Here is a 15630-nt window from a genome sequence, read left to right as displayed (position 1 = left end):
ATAATGCCGCGTTAAATACCGTTTTCATTCCCGATTTAGAAAATATTTGTAAACTTTCTTTTGGCGGATAATTTTTTCACATTAGATGTGTTTGTCATGTTTTAAATTTATGTATACGAGATGGTTTATGAACTCTTAAGGCTTCTCTCACCCCAATAAAAAGAGCAATTAAATTATTATAGAGTCTTCCCCAAGTTATAAAAGAATAGGACAGATTTTGTAAATTACATGGATAAAAATAAAAAAAAATTCCAAAAGAAGTTCGTTGGAATTCTACTTACGAGTTGCTTCATCAATATTTTGCTTATAAAAATTTATCATGTACGTTTATTTCAAATAATGTTTTCGAAATTACTTTACTCCTGCAAGATTAGGTTGTTTGCAAAAAAAAATTAGATTTTTTGAAATTTTTTAATAATACAACTTATATTTTATCCGGTGTTTATTATTCTACTATGCATTTATTTTTAATAGAACGTGTTAACATTGCTGGTATTTTTTGTGAATATGAGCAAGATGTTCAATTAGCTCCGACTATTATAGCAATGAAAGCAAAATGGCTGTATTATTATGCCTGCATTTCTCTTATTTATTTGATTGCTATTGTTTTCGATCCACGTACTAAATTAGATGGTTTGTATGATTATCTGAATGATTATTATTATTATTATTTACATTTGAATGAAACCGTAGGTATTAAAACTATACAAGTAGAGGTTAAAAACGTTACAGTAGCATTATATAATGAATTTTGTAGTAGATATGGTTTAGGTGATAGTGGATCTTCTCAACCTAGTGCCTCATAAAGGGAGGAGAGTAGTAGACTTAGTAGAGGGTATAATCTGCTCATTAATAGACAAAAAAGACAAAAGGGAACTACATGTAATATTTCCGAATTAGAAAATTATTTAACCATTGCTTTTGAGTTTCGTGATTCCGAACACAACACAGATTTCAAAATTCTAGAGTGGTGGAAGACTCATTCAACCCAATTCTCGGTTCTCGCTTTCATTGCAAGACGGATGTTAGCAACCCATTTTTCAATAGTTGCGGTTGAACAAGCATTTAGCACTGGAGGATTAATTTTGGACGACGGTCGCTCAAGATTAAATCCGGATGCTGTGGAGGCTCAAGCTTGTGTCCATGATTGGACAAAGGCTAAATTTCGACATCAAGAGCTGAATCAAGACGACGAATTCTTCAATGATGATAATGGAGATACCACCGCCACAAGTACCACAACAGATAGCGATGAAGTAAGTTAGGGTTATCAAAGGTAAAAGAACTACACGGGCTTTGATTCTTCTATCTTCAAGAAGATATGTAAGCTCTTAATGATAATTCATTAAGTTTAAACCCATTTCCTCTCCCTTTTTTTTCCTCTCAAATTTGATTACAATATACAATTTGATTATAATTTATAATTTATAATTTATAATTTTTTTATTTCATAACTTATTATTTAAAATTAAATTTTAAATTCGGAACTAGAACCGGGCCTTGAACCCGCCCGAAACCGGCGGTTCCGAACAGGAACTGGAACCGTCCCTTCAAGGGCTGGTTCCGGTTCCATAATGGTCACAAACCGAAACCGCCGGTTTATGAATTGGAACCGACGGTTCACGGCCCATGGCCACCCTAAATTGTGGTTCTTTGGGGGCTTTAATGGAGATTATGTTGTACTAATTGTTCGAGCCCGTGTCTAAACTTTCTCGCTAGGTACTTGGACTTGGGCCGAACGCTATACTAAAGTCCCTTTGGTGCAATTCAAATTCTTTTGCGCCTTGTCTTTTTGACATCCTGTCTTAGAAAAAGTTAGGAGCTTCAAAACATTGTTTTGGAAAAATATTGTGAAGAAAAGCACATCACGACTGCGAAAAAAAAAATGTTAAAAAGCAAAGGATTGCGCTCAATAGCATTCCTTCACCTTAGACTTCTTTGTTTCGTAGAAAATAACTTTTAGAAAATTTTTTGTCGGAATTTTTGGCTTTTGGTGTATGAAAAATAAACTAGTCAAAGGAAAGTATTTTTCACCAATAAAAAAAAACACCTTTAAAAGTGAGGCAGAGGAAATAATTTTCCTTATCTTTCCTCCATGCACTCATTCACATTTCTTTTCTTTTTAATTTCACCGGCCATGGTGATGGCTAGCAACTGGCCATAGACAAGGGACAAGCCTTGCCAATCTCTGGCGAGGTGGAGCTTGCCCGAGGCTAGCGAGATCATCCCTCGGCTATTGCTGGTGACGGATAGAGGAAGAAAAAAAGAAAAGAAAATTAAAAATGAACTAAAAGTTCGATATGTTTGGTAATTTTCTTCAGAAAAATAAAATAATATTTTTCATACCAAACGACAAAAATATTTTCCTATTCACTTTCAGGGTGTAGCTAATACTAGAAAATATTGTCATTTTCCTAAAAAATGACTTTCTAGAAAATATTTTCTAGAAATATCGCATTTTTTTTAAACAAACAGAGCATCGAAGTCTTGTAATTGTTCGTTACATGCATATCAAATGGTGATAATCACCATTATGTATGGGAAATTACAAATAAAGGTCAATACCTATTGCATTCGTGTCCGTTGAGTCCTAAAATTTTTCACGTTTTATCAATTGAGTTCATCCGGTCAATTTTGTCCAAAAATCATTGATGTGGATGACCATCAGCACCGAAGTTGAGAATTTTTAATAATATTTCATTTTTATTTTTTTGAAATTTTCTTTTACTTTTCTTTATTTTTTTGCTTTTTCACTTTTGTTTTACCGTGGCCGATGAGGGTCTTCGTCGGCCGTGGGCGAGGGTCGTTGGGCTCTCGTCGGCAGCAAGGGAGGATCACGGTTCTTGTCGCCCAAATCTTGGCGAGGCCATAGTAGCCACAAGCAAGGTTGCCTTGCTTGTGGGTAGCAAAGGCGTCATGGCCCTCACCAATGGGCGAAGAGGTCGCCGGCCACACACAAAAAAAAGGTAGAAGAAAAAGGAAAAAATATTAAAAAATTAAACAGATTAAAAAATGTCCAAGTCAACATCGATCACGCCATATAGGATGGTTGGTGTCCACATCAATTAGCAAAATGTGAAAATATTTAGGATTGAATTTAGAAAAGTACAATGAATTTTGAATCTATTTTTTATGTAATATTTCCGGTTCTATGCACTAAGCTAGCCTCATGGTCCAAGTCCAGCTAATTGATATACACAACATGGGCTTCAACCCTCCAGGGACGGTGAAGGAGCTTCCATCAGCAAACCTGAAAAAGGTTTGTCGTCTCTTTTGTCCCACCATGTATAGCCGAGGAAAATAGAAGAGATGGCATGGTATAGAGTATGACTTTGTTGTAGTCATGCATCCTCCCTTAGATAAAGCATTGGAAGATGATTCTCATAATCAATTTGTACACATCTTTTGTACATTGTTATTCAGATATACTGACGGAAATGTACACTTTCAGTGCTTTTTATGTATAGGTTTGCATGCTAATGCCATCTGTACATGTACAATACCATCTTTATGTTAGGACTGGACGCAAAAACACAACGACATAGACAATTAATAAATGTCAAAAAGCGAAATCGAAGATGGGATGGGAGCTGTCGGCATACAGCAGCAGAGAATTCTGTTATAATTAGCACCGTTTAGTCGTTTACCCATATATTACAACTCTCTGTTATAAGAGAAAGAGCCACGTCCCTGACCCTTGAAGCTATCTTCAAAGGCGAGGCCTAAAGGCAATGCGGACGACATCCCTCGTCTGCACTAACTATTTGCATATTTCACTTATATATGGAGGAGGCAAACTGAAAACCCTAGCTGTAGAGAGAGAGAGAGAGAGAGAGAGAGAGAGAGATGGCTTCATACATTCCTTCCTTAGAGAAAGTATCCACGTTCATCGTGATCATAATCACCATAGTCCACTTTGCGCTCCGGGCTTCCTCTGGAGTCGCCGCGGTCGACGGCGGTCCAAATGGTGGAGACCCGGCGTCGGCAGCCTGCAGTCGCACTTTGTACTTCGACGTTTTGCGTAGCCTCGCTCCAATCCGACCCTCGCACTGACACGACGCTCGATCTCGCGGGACTTGCCGCCATTGCACTGGACCAGGGCATCACCCACAGCGATCGAACCGTGATGGCCGTCGCCAACATGCTGAGGGCCAATGGTTCTTCTGGCGATGATCAGTCCCTATCGAGATGCTTGAGCAGCTGCAAGGAGGAATACAACAACCTTGTCGAGAATCTAAAGGAGTCGGCGTGGGCCATGAAGGAGAGGTAGTTCGACACGGTGAACTCGCTCATGTCGGCCGCGATGACAGACTCCGACACGTGAGGACGGGCTGAAGGAGATGGCCATCTACGACTCTCCGTTGAGAGAGGGAAACGAGCGGTTTTTCAAGCTGTGCAGCTACTTTCTGGCGATTTCAAGGCTTTTGCTTTGATCCATCATATTATCTCATCTTTAATTTGCTCGAACCTGTAAGTTTATAAACGTGTAATGGAAGTATATTTGGACATTGGTGAGAAGATTAACCTGCAAATTTCTCCCAATTTTTCTCCACAAAAAAGGCACGATCAGCTGTTCTAACAAATTGCGTAGATGGTTTCCTAGCGTGATCGATCAACGACAGAAGATTATATAAAGGACCAGGATTTTCACATTGTAGAGTCTACCAACGAAGCATGCCAGGTTTTTTCCTCCCTCTGCACAAAATCGATTTCAATTATCACTTTCCCTGCACAATCCACGTTCATCGGTCCGCTACTCGGATAGATTTAGTTATTCAGGCCGAAGTGGACGGGGACACCAGCTCCCTTGATCCAGCCCGCGTCCAGGAAGGTGCCGACGGTGAACTTGGCTGCCTCCTGCTTCTGTATCTTCTTGTAACCGGGCCACTTCACTCGGGTGTCGAGCTTTGCGCCCGGCCCCTTGTTGTTGTACTCCGCATAGTACAGGGTCTTGAGCGCGAACTCACCCTCCCATGGCATCCAGCCTGCCGGGTCGATGAAGTCCTCGATCGTCGACTCCATGATGATGGTCCTCGAGAACTCCTTCCAGGGCCGGCCCAGGTATGTCCGGAACTTGGACTTGACGGGGATGAGCTTCTTGTCGGCTGTGATGCGGCAGTTCTGGAGGACAATCCCCGTGGTCTCGCGCCTGTCGTAACGCCCCTGCGCCGTGACGATGTTCTGCTGGTTATCTAAGGGCTTCCGCACGACGATCAGGCAGTTCTGGAAGACGGCAGTGGCATCCCCGAAGATGAAGTCAACCGTGCCAGCAATCACACAGCTGCGGTAGAACTGACGGTGGGTCTGCACGTACAGGGTGTCCTGGTACCCCTCGAACCTACAGTTGAGGAAGATGGCGCGGTCCGACTGAACTCGGATGGCCACCGCCTGGTGCTTCTCGGGGCCCGCCGTGTTCCTGAACCCCATGGCCTGGGCCATAAAGCCCTCTCCTAGAGCAGCTGTCACAACATTGAACATGGAAGAGTCAAATTTTTATCCGCATAAGCGAACTTCCACTTATATATAGTACGACGAAATCCTAGAGTTTCCAAATTTTTCCTTCATTCTCATCTGAGGACTAATAAGTGAACTCCATTGTCGCCTATGACATTGTCGAGGCTGTAGAGATTGGTAAATTTGTGACTAGCGGCAAAGTTATAGATGCATACTGAAACTCGCGGTCTTGAAAGTCCTAACTCCATCGACAAAGTTCTTGTTCCCAGTAACGATGGTCTTCTGCGACCCGTCCCCGTACATGGTCACGTTAACCATCTTCTTCGTCACGGTGATGTACTCGTCATAAACTCCTTCTTTGATGTAGATGACGTACCTGCATTTGCGTATCGAACCGAATAAGTCAAATCTCCAGAAATCATTACCTGGGCGGGAGAGACTTACAAATGTTGAAGAGAGTAAGGCTCGACAGAAGGATGTTTATTAGAAAAGCCAGCTTGATTCGATCGGATCGGGAAGTAGCTTATTAAGAATTAGTAGTTACCTTCCGGTGTACTTCTCTGGCATCGCCGCCAATGCCTCGGAGATAGTCTTGAATTTCCCGCTGCCATCCTTTGCCACGACAACATTCGGGGTCAATTTCGGGCCGCGCTTTCCCTTCAACATCCGCCTCTCCTCTTGATTCATCCAGCTAGGAAGGCCGTCATGATCCACAACTGGCAGGCCTGATGCCTCCTCCTCGAGTAGATGTCGGGTAGCTCCTGGAACTTGGAACGTGGAAAGAAAAGAAGACACCTCCGAGATGATGGCAAGGGAGTTGCTGGTGAGTTCCTCGGCGATCTTCATCGTCTTCTGCATTTCGGTCTTCAGTTTCCCATCGGGGAACCCGTCCACGCATGCATGCTGGTAGGACATCACGGCGCTCAACCAGTTGTTCAAATCCGGGGTCTTGGAGGAGAACTTCCCAATACTGTCACCAAGGTTGTTCACGGAGAAGCCCAGCTCTTCCACGGCGTCCTCCAGCAGCTGCTTGCAATCCTCAAATGCGGCCTTCTCTTTCGGGGTCGTGAATTCAAACTTCTTCGTCTTGTTGAAGGCCCCCTCAACCTCGTCGAAGGCAGCCCCGATCGCCACCTTGAGGAGGTCCTTGGGTTGGGTCAAGTTCGCGTCCGACTTCACCGCCTTGTTGAAGGTGTTGGTGCAGGTCTCCTGGTAATCCGTCGAGGAGCATATCATCTTTATCATCTTTTGGGAGTGGGAAATCTGACTTGCCGGCTCGGCCGGGGCCGCATTGCTCGTGGTCTTGGTGCTGCCCGACCTCTGCACGACGGCGATGACGCAGCCGGCCACGACTCCGGCGAGGGCGAGAGACGAGACCACAGCGATGGCGATCCGTTTCCTCAGCTTCTGCTTCCTCTCGGCTCGCCGCCGCTCCGACAAGTGATCGAAATCTTGGAATGCCATCTTCCCTTTCTTCTTTATTTCCTTATTATTTTTTTTGGGCGATAATTTCTCGAGAGGCGGAAGGCTCCGATTCTCCCTGCCTTAGAGGAAAGCTAAGGCAGAGAGAGCGAGGCAATGTGTGCGCAGGTTTAATGGCGTTGTGGGAGTTTCGGATTAAGTTGCTGCCTCATCCTTAATTTAGGCTAATCGAGTCATGTCTGGTTTGAGACATGGCCACACGATGAGGTCTCTGGACAGGAGGGCTTTTAGGCGCCTTTCAGTAGATTCAAAAGTCCGTTTAAAGGGTCTGACTGGGAATGGCTGGAACAGAGAGTTCGTTGCTGTCAACTGTTTTTCCCGCGTGTTCTCTCCACCCTCCTCTAATTCGGTCAAACGTAGGACAACACACAGGGCTTGTGCTGACTACCGGAAACCACGCGATCGATCGCCCACAAGCCCGGATAAGAAATGATCGGTCAACCAAAACCATATACGGTCAAAGAAATTGCGCATGCCTAAAGTTATAGGATAATGAATTCCCTAGACCGAAAATGGAATAACATTTCCCTGGAAAATGCTTTTCCTGAAAAGCATTTTCTTTGTCACGAAATTTCCCTCGAAACAAAACGCACCCGGACTCCATTTGTTTTGCGAGAAATGAATTATTTGAAAAACATGTTTCTAAACATGATCGGTTGTATAGCTTACGGAAGCTAATTAAAATAAAATATTTTCATCATCTACGAAAATGTTTAGATATAAATTCTTATCGATAATGAAAAGTATTTTTTATCGGCTAATTATTTCAAACAATACAAGCGATCATTTTTTTTTTTTATCTAAATCATCCCTTTCTGCGAAACGAATGAAGATGACAATGATGATGATAATGGATCACAATCCTTTTTCTTTCCCAAAATATTTTCAATTATTTTTTTTTGTTAATATTATATAAATGAGCAAAACCATAAATTAATAATTCAATCGTATCTCTATCTTATTCCAATATTTATACTTTGAATCTTTTCTCTTATGAAAATCTTACAAAAAAAAAGTTAAAATCTCGAAGTGTTATTCTCATTCCATATATATCTCGTCATATTATGTCAATAATTTGTTTCCGTTAAATAGTAATTCAAATGTTTTCTACAAAATGATTTTACAAAAACTTATAAATGCTAATTTTTTTGCATATGCACGATGCGTGTGCACTTTTGCTATTAATAATAACGCAAAGTAACTATTCACAAGTAGTTAGACATTATAAAAAACATTGTATAATAGAAATCATGCTAAATGAATATTTATAATTAGGGGTGACCACATGCTATTTTCAATTTAGGAATTTTCAAATACGCTAAAAACATTAGAATTATTAACTTTGTTTTGTTCTATGAGAAAATATAAAAATACGAATATATCCAAACGATTGGCTTGGCCTCTTCATTTACATCAGATTTTAGCAATATGAATATATTACAACGTACTAGTATATAAATGCAGAACAAAATGGATATGCATGACCCCAAATTCGAACGATAAGACAAGGATGATAGCCCAACCAACCCTTCACCCAAATCAGAGCCCGGCTCTGGGTTGAAACCAAGCTCCCAAAATCGAACTCCAAAACTTGGAAAAAGTACCAAGAAAATCTTAAATCTAATGAATTAGTACTAATTCAGTAATAAATCTTTTAATTGGACCAATTTAGTTTTAAACATTCTACTATGGTTTCAATTCTGTCAATCCGGCCAAATTTAGGTTAGATATCGCTGTCGTGGATGTCGACCGTCCCTCCGTGACACGCCCGGGCGATGATGTAGATATTTTTCTAATAATTTTTTAATCCTTTTTTTTTCCTTCCCTTTTTCTTTTTGCTGATGGTCGGTGAGGCCCCTTTGCCAGATCTAATAAGGCCAACCCTCGCTTAGGTGAGGCTTAGCAAGGGGGCCTTGCCGGCGACCGGCCACCGATCTAGTGAGGCCAACCCTCGCTTAGGTGAGGCTTGGCAAGGGGACCTTGCCGGCGATCGGCCACTAACAAAGAGAAAAGGGGACGGAAAAAACAAACAAAAAAAAATTACCAAAGAAATATTAAAAAAAGTGATTATATCAAGACTGGTTGTGCCGCTTAGTATGGCCGGCATCCATGTCAGCGATTTTCGGCCTAAATTGACGAGATAGACTAAATTGGTATCAATGCAAAAAAGATTTGGTTTAGGACTAAATTGATCCAATTAAAAGATTTATGACTAAATTGATACCAGTGTAATAAGTTTAAGACTTATTTGATACTTTTCTTCCCAAAATAGTGTCCCCCAATCCTAGCTTGAGGTCTGCCCGGTGTCCCGGTCATAGGGTCTGCCCGGTGTCCCGGTCATAGGGTTAGGATCTTCGGTCTCGGGTTTGGGCCGATTTTTCGAGTTCGGCCGTTAATGTGCCCCAAGGGGGTGGAGGATCTCAATTAGCCCTTAGGGTCCCGTGTTCATGCGTTGGGGTCCTAAGACCGGGGTTGAGGTCTTAGGGCCGACACCCGAGTTCTCAAGTCCAACCTCCAAAGTTCTGTAACGAAAAGGCATAACTTTTTTAGTAATAGAATGAGACAATCCAAACAAACTTACAAAACAATTTCAGCAACGTTCGAATTTACGTCTTATATTGAATTCTTCAACCTCTCAGAGAATCGGCTCATCGGACCTGCTCCTCGGCTGCGGGCTATGTGGATTTCCATCGCCAGAGACGCGCCCAAACAGTTAGACGAGAGAATTGCACCAGGAAGATGACACAGAGCATGGAGGCTAGTTTTGATGGGTTGAACTTGTTTTGAGTCAGCACAGTCCATAGTACATTGTGGATCAGAAACTAAAGCTATTAGGCATTTTAAAATTTTCTCTTCATTTTTTTTTTTGGTTTTCCCTTCTTCTTTAGCCGATTGCTGGCCACGAGGGCCACACTTCGCCGACCTCGAGCGAGGCCGAACCTTACGGCCTCGAGCTCGCTAGATCCAAAGTGACGCGGCTTGGTATAATACTCTCTCTCTCTCGCCGTGACTCTCTCACTCTAAACTCTCCCCCGTTTGCTCGCTTCAATTTAGACCTTGATTTTTACCATTATTTGCTGTTCTGCCTAGCATGACTCGACCTTTATGGCACAGTTCGTAGTAGGCTTCCTTCCTGTTCACTTGTCTCCTTGCTCTGCTATCTGCTTTACTTCGGGGTCAAACATTCTGTTAGAGCTCATCCTTGCTAAGCCTAAGGTTGGCGAGGCTTAGCCGTTGGAATCTGGCGAGCTCAGAAGAAAGGAAAATGACAAAAAGGAAAGCAATATATATATATAAAAGAGAATAGAAAATAATTTTTTTCCAAACAACAAAAAGAATTAATAAAAGGTGTGTACTATGGAAATTGGATTTCCTTACTAAACAGTGGAAAATATTTTTCAGTTCGTTTTCAATTTTCAGCCAAATATCAAAAAATATAGTCATTTTCCTAGTAAACATTTTTTTAAAATATCACATTTTTCATGAAACAAACGGTGCCTAAGAATCCATATAAAAAGTTAAACGATGAATATTGGGATGTGTTTTGGGCGAATGGAAGAGGACCATATCTTTCGATAGAGAAAGCAGTAGAGTTTGAAGTGTTCATGCAACAAGTTAAGGTAGCTTTCGGCCTTTAACGTGGCTTTATGCTGGCAAAATTTTGTTAGACATTTAAATATGATGTTATGGATCTGTGGTGGATTCGATTTCGGTATTTGTTTTAGTTTTGGCTCTTGCAATATCACGCTCGATTAATTTGCCACGTGCATCTTCGATTTCGAGAGTTCTATGATTTTTCTCTCCTTTTGAATATGGTTTGAGAACGCCATATTTATCCCCAACCTGAGTACTAGGTTAATATCATCTTCTACTTCTCCTATTTGGGCGCTTTCATCATCTTCTTCATTAGTGAAATACTCAACATACATTTTTTTTTTGTAACCAAAGATCCACCTCCTTTCGGCCGACAGCCTAATCGGGCGTCGAGTACCTCGGGAGAGGCTAGCTCAAGACCCCACCACCAGGACACCCCACTTAAGAAGCTAGCAACTGCGTGATTCGAACCCGTTTTTTCGGCGATGAGATAGTAAGGCCCAACCAACGCAGCTACTCACTGGTGGGTACTCGACATACATGTTAGCTCCCTCGTTATGAAGATAATAGTAAGTAATATCTTTGGTGCCATTGTCATCATTGAAGTATCTCAAATCGTCCTTCAAGCTCTTTCTATATAATAATGCCAATTGTGTAATTAAGTTCTATATTCGTACTTGATGTGCTATCACCTGTGCGATTGTGATAAGCAAGAAAACTTACAAACAATAATCACATTCCTCTGTTGCTCACATTTTTGTTACAGGTGAACTTCAGATTTTATTTCCATAATTCCAATTAAAATCAATTTTGTTACGAACCATAATAAAAAAAAAAGATCGATTAAAAAAAGATATAACAAATGAGCTTGTGATTTTTAATTTATTATTATAATTTCTAAATTTAATAAATAAAAAAAATAATGGCTTCTATAGATTATGAAGAACAGTGGCGTGGAGAAGGGGAAAAAGAACCATAATTAAATGAATCGATTAAAAAAAGATATTAAAAACGGGCTTGTGATTCTTAATTTATTATTATAATTTTGATATATAATAGGTTAAAAAAATAATGGCTTCTCTGAATTATGAAGAACGGTGGCGTGAAGAAGGTGAATAAGAACCATAATAAAAAAGAATCGATTAAAAAAGTTATTATAAATGGGCTTGTGATTTTTCATTAATTGTTGTAATTACAAAATTTAATAAATAAAAATTATAATGTCCTATGTGTATTATGAAGAACAGTGGCATGGAGAATGTGAAAAAGAACCATAATGAAATGAATCAATTAAAAAAAAGATATTAAAAATGGGCTTGTGATTTTTCATTTATTACTATAATTTCAAAACTTAGTAAGTATAAAATAACAATGGCTACTGATAAAGAACCACAATAAATGGAATATATTTAAAAAAAGATATTAAAAATAGATGGTGCAAGATGAAAGACTAACAATCCATATTGAACAAGCTAAATGATGAATACTGGGTTGTGATTTAGGCGAATGAAGGAGGAGCATCTCTTCCGATAAAGAAAGCAGTAGATTTTGAAGTGCTCATGCAACAAGCACTGTTTTGGGCCTTTAAAGTTGCTTTTGGCAAATTTTGTTGGACATTTAAATACGATGCTATGGATCTGTGGTAGATTTGATTTCGATATTTGGCTTAGTTGGATCGTACAATATTATGCTCCATTAACATACCATGTGCATCTTTGATTTCGAGAGTTTTATGATTTCTCTCTCCTTTTGAGTAACGCCATTTTTTAAGACATAGATCTTATTTCTAGAGTTCCACTTTAAATCAATTTTTTTGTGAACCATAATAAAACAATCGATTAAAAGAAGATATTAAAAATGGGCTTGTGATTTTTCATTTATTATTATTTTTTAAAAGATTGATAAATAAAAAATTAATAATGGCTTATGTGTATTATGAAGAATAGTGGCATGAAGAAGGTTTGAGAATGCCAGTTTTTAAGATATAAATCTTATTTCCGTAGTTCCAATTTAAATCAAAATTTTTACGAGCCATAATAAGAGAAATCGATTAAACAAAGTATTAAAAATGGGCTAGTGATTTTTCATTTATTAATCAATAGAAAATAATAATGGCTTCCATGTATTATGAAGAACAGAGTGGCGTGGAGAAGGTGAATAAGAACCATAACAAAAAAGAATCGATTGAGATTGGACAAAAGCAATGTGGGACATAAAAAAAAAGTTCAAGGCAGATTTGGGACTAGACCTAAAGTTGGGGGTTTTTTTCGAGACAAAAAAAAGTTCGGAATAGATTTGAGATTGGACCTAAAGTTAGGGTTTTTTTTTAGATAAAAAAATTCAAGACAGATTTAGGGCTACACCTAAAGTTGGGGGTTTTTTTCTAAGAAAAAAATGTTTGGGATAGCTTTGAGATTGAATCTAAAGTTGGGGTTTTTTAAGGGATTTTGGCCCTTAAACCATTCAAAAATCTTACAAGCCTTATATCTTCATTTATAACTATTCTCTTGCAACCTTCCCCCTATCTCCGCCCCCACTTAAACCCATCAAAATCCCTACGACGTATTTTTCGTATTTCTGTTTCTCTCAGCCACGCTCTCCGATGGACCCGCTCCCGCTTCCCCTCGCCGTCAATAGCACGGAGGACCGTGAGAGCCTTCTTGAAGTCCTCAAGAAATCCAACTTGCACACTATTGACAGGTAGAGACTACAGCGAAAACGGCATAATCTTGCATGACAATGTCATGGCAATCTAGAAATAGGTTAGTGTATGTAGATAGTTTTGGAGTAGAGAGTGCCATTTCGGCCCGTGGGCCCGGAACCTGCCCGTTGACCGGGCCCACGGTTCCGAACCGTGAAACGAAAAAAAAAGAAGGGGGGCCCGTGGGGCAGAGAACCCAACGGCTCTCTGCCCCCGGGCCCCGCCATTGCCCCCCCCCTCCTTTGGGCCGTTGGCAACGGCTCTTTGGAGTGAGGTATCGTAAATTTTTTCTTTGCTAGATTATTAACAGATCTCCTAAAGTTCTTACCATATCGAGATATATAGAATATGACAAGTGATAACTCAAAAAAAGTTAGGTTGAACACTATATATTATTTTTTTAGTATGATTAGCTCTGTTGCTTATTTTTCATTAATTGTTATAATTTTGAAATATAATAAATGAAAAATAATAATGGCTTCCATGTATTATGAAGAACAAAGTGGCGTGGAGAAGGGGGAAAAGAACCATAACAAAAAAAAAAATAGCTTAAAAAAATTAAAAATGGGATTGTGATTTTTCGTTTATTATTATAATTTCGATATTTAATCAATAAAAATAATAACGGCTTCCGTGTATTACGAAGAACAGTGGCGTGGAAAAGGTGAATAAGAACCATAATAAAATAGAATCGATTGAAAAAAGTCATTAAAATGGGCTCGTGATTTTTCATTAATTGTTACAATTTCGAAAGATAATAAATGAAAATTAATAATGGCTTCCGTGTATTATGAAGAACAAAGTGGCGTGAAGAAGGTGAAAAAGAACCATAACATGAAAATTTCCCTAACGGCGATGCGTGAGCTTCTCGGGACCCTCTCTCTCTTCCTTTCTCTCTCTAGAGGTTGTTTTTGGTCCCCTGTGATCGAATGGGATCCCCCTGCTTTGATAAAAAACGGTTGCAAGTCATATACCCAATATCGAAAATTTATGGCTCCATGGGGGTTTCGATTGGGCTTGTTCTCGCATGGCCCGACACCTAGGCACGTGCCAATGGGCACGTCGGCATCTGGGTGGTGTCGGGCGAGGTTCGACTGCTTCATCTGGCCTTCCGTTGTGCATGAAAAAAACTGATGGCGATCATCCTCTGTTGTTCCCCTGTGCGAACGAAGGAGAAGAGGACCAATTTGGTTCTTGACTCACTGGGTCGAATCTTTCTGACCCATTTTGAAAAAAAAACCTACAATCGAGCTAATTCTCGTTCAAATTTCACACAATTAAAGCCAAAATTGAATTCTATTGCGTGAATAGCATCTAGGAACAAAGTTTCAGGGTTTAGATGATTCGAACTAACAAGAGTCCCCTTGACTAAAGTTTGAACCGATTATTATTTTTGAGATATTCAAACCCTAAATGCTTGAATCGATCCAATTCGACCCTACCAACGGGTTCAGAATGATGAAAAGCTTAGGGTAGTGGTCTTGGATTTGCATGAACATCTCTAAAATTTGATTGATTGCGAGAGTAATATCCAAGGACTAAATTGAAAATAAAAAGTTCAATTAGGTCCTTTCTGCCAAAATTGTGCAATTTCATAAACAATTAGGCAAAAATATTGTACAAGGCATTAGAGGCAAATGTCATGACTTAGAATATGTGCAAAAAGAAAAGAAAATAAAATGACTCAAATTGTAATTTTTGGCTGAATTTGTGGTTATGTTCAATGAAGAGAATTGTAACCCTAAATCAAATTTTTCAAATTTTAAATGACCAAAATGAAAAGGGAATTAAAATAAAAATATTGACTATTTTTACATATTTTTGTGGCCATGAATTCTCTTTTTCTTTATTTTTTGGATATTTTTCCAATTAAAAATACTGAAAATGTGAAAAATGCCAAAAAAAAATTTGTTCAAAAATGGTTCCTTGGGCTGGACCAAGGTTTCCAAAGTTAATTTTGCAATTTTATGAATTTTTGTGGATTTTATATTAAATTTCTAAAAAGAAATGAGTGAAAATCAAGTTTTTTTTATAATTTTAATTAATAAACATAAAATAGTAAGGGCTTCTCTATATTATGGAGAACAGTGGCATGTGAATAAGAACCATAATAAAAAAGAATCGATTGAAAAAAGTTATTAAAAATGGGCTTGTGATTTTACATTAATTTTTATAATTTCAAAATATAATAAATGAAAAATAATAATTCTTCCATGTATTATGAAGAACATAGGGGGGTGAAGAAGGGGAAAATGAATCATAACAAAAAAAAAAATAAATTAAAAAAGATACTAAAAATGGGCTTCTGATTTTTCATTTATTATTATAATTTGATATTCAATTAATAAAAATAATAATGGTTTCCGTGTATTATGAAGAATAGTGGCGTGGAAAAGGTG

At 39.2% G+C, this 15630-nt stretch overlaps 1 protein-coding gene and 1 pseudogene across 1 annotated transcript; one reads left to right on the top strand and one right to left on the bottom strand.

Annotated features, from left to right (window-relative positions):
* The first annotated feature begins 3846 nt into the window (after positions 1-3846).
* On the top strand, positions 3847-4433 carry LOC125314924 (annotated as a pseudogene).
* Positions 4434-4545: 112 nt separating this feature from the next.
* Positions 4546-7068, bottom strand: LOC115740926 (putative pectinesterase/pectinesterase inhibitor 45). The gene is made up of 3 exons (XM_030674577.2): positions 5999-7068; positions 5670-5830; positions 4546-5459 (listed from the first exon to the last, which is right to left on the bottom strand). The coding sequence occupies exons 1-3, from the start codon at positions 6916-6918 to the stop codon at positions 4768-4770; spliced, it is 1773 nt and encodes a 590-aa protein (XP_030530437.1). The 5' UTR covers positions 6919-7068; the 3' UTR covers positions 4546-4767.
* Positions 7069-15630: the final 8562 nt, after the last annotated feature.

The sequence above is a fragment of the Rhodamnia argentea genome, chromosome 4 (assembly GCF_020921035.1).
Source record: "Rhodamnia argentea isolate NSW1041297 chromosome 4, ASM2092103v1, whole genome shotgun sequence".
NCBI classification, from domain to species: Eukaryota; Viridiplantae; Streptophyta; class Magnoliopsida; order Myrtales; family Myrtaceae; genus Rhodamnia; species Rhodamnia argentea.
Note: the sequence above shows the minus strand (reverse complement) of the source record. Positions and strands in the feature narration are given on the sequence as shown.

What these genes read in the sequence shown, in the direction of transcription:
- LOC115740926 (XM_030674577.2), bottom strand. Translation starts at nt 6,918, where the DNA reads ATGGCATTCCAAGATTTCGATCACTTGTCGGAGCGGCGGCGAGCCGAG. An exon ending in CCAGAGAAGTACACCGGAAG is followed by an intron (nt 5,831 to 5,998) that starts GTAACTACTAAT and finishes ACGCAAATGCAG; the next exon opens with GTACGTCATCTACATCAAAG. An exon ending in TTTCAAGACCGCGAGTTTCA is followed by an intron (nt 5,460 to 5,669) that starts GTATGCATCTAT and finishes ATGTTGTGACAG; the next exon opens with CTGCTCTAGGAGAGGGCTTT.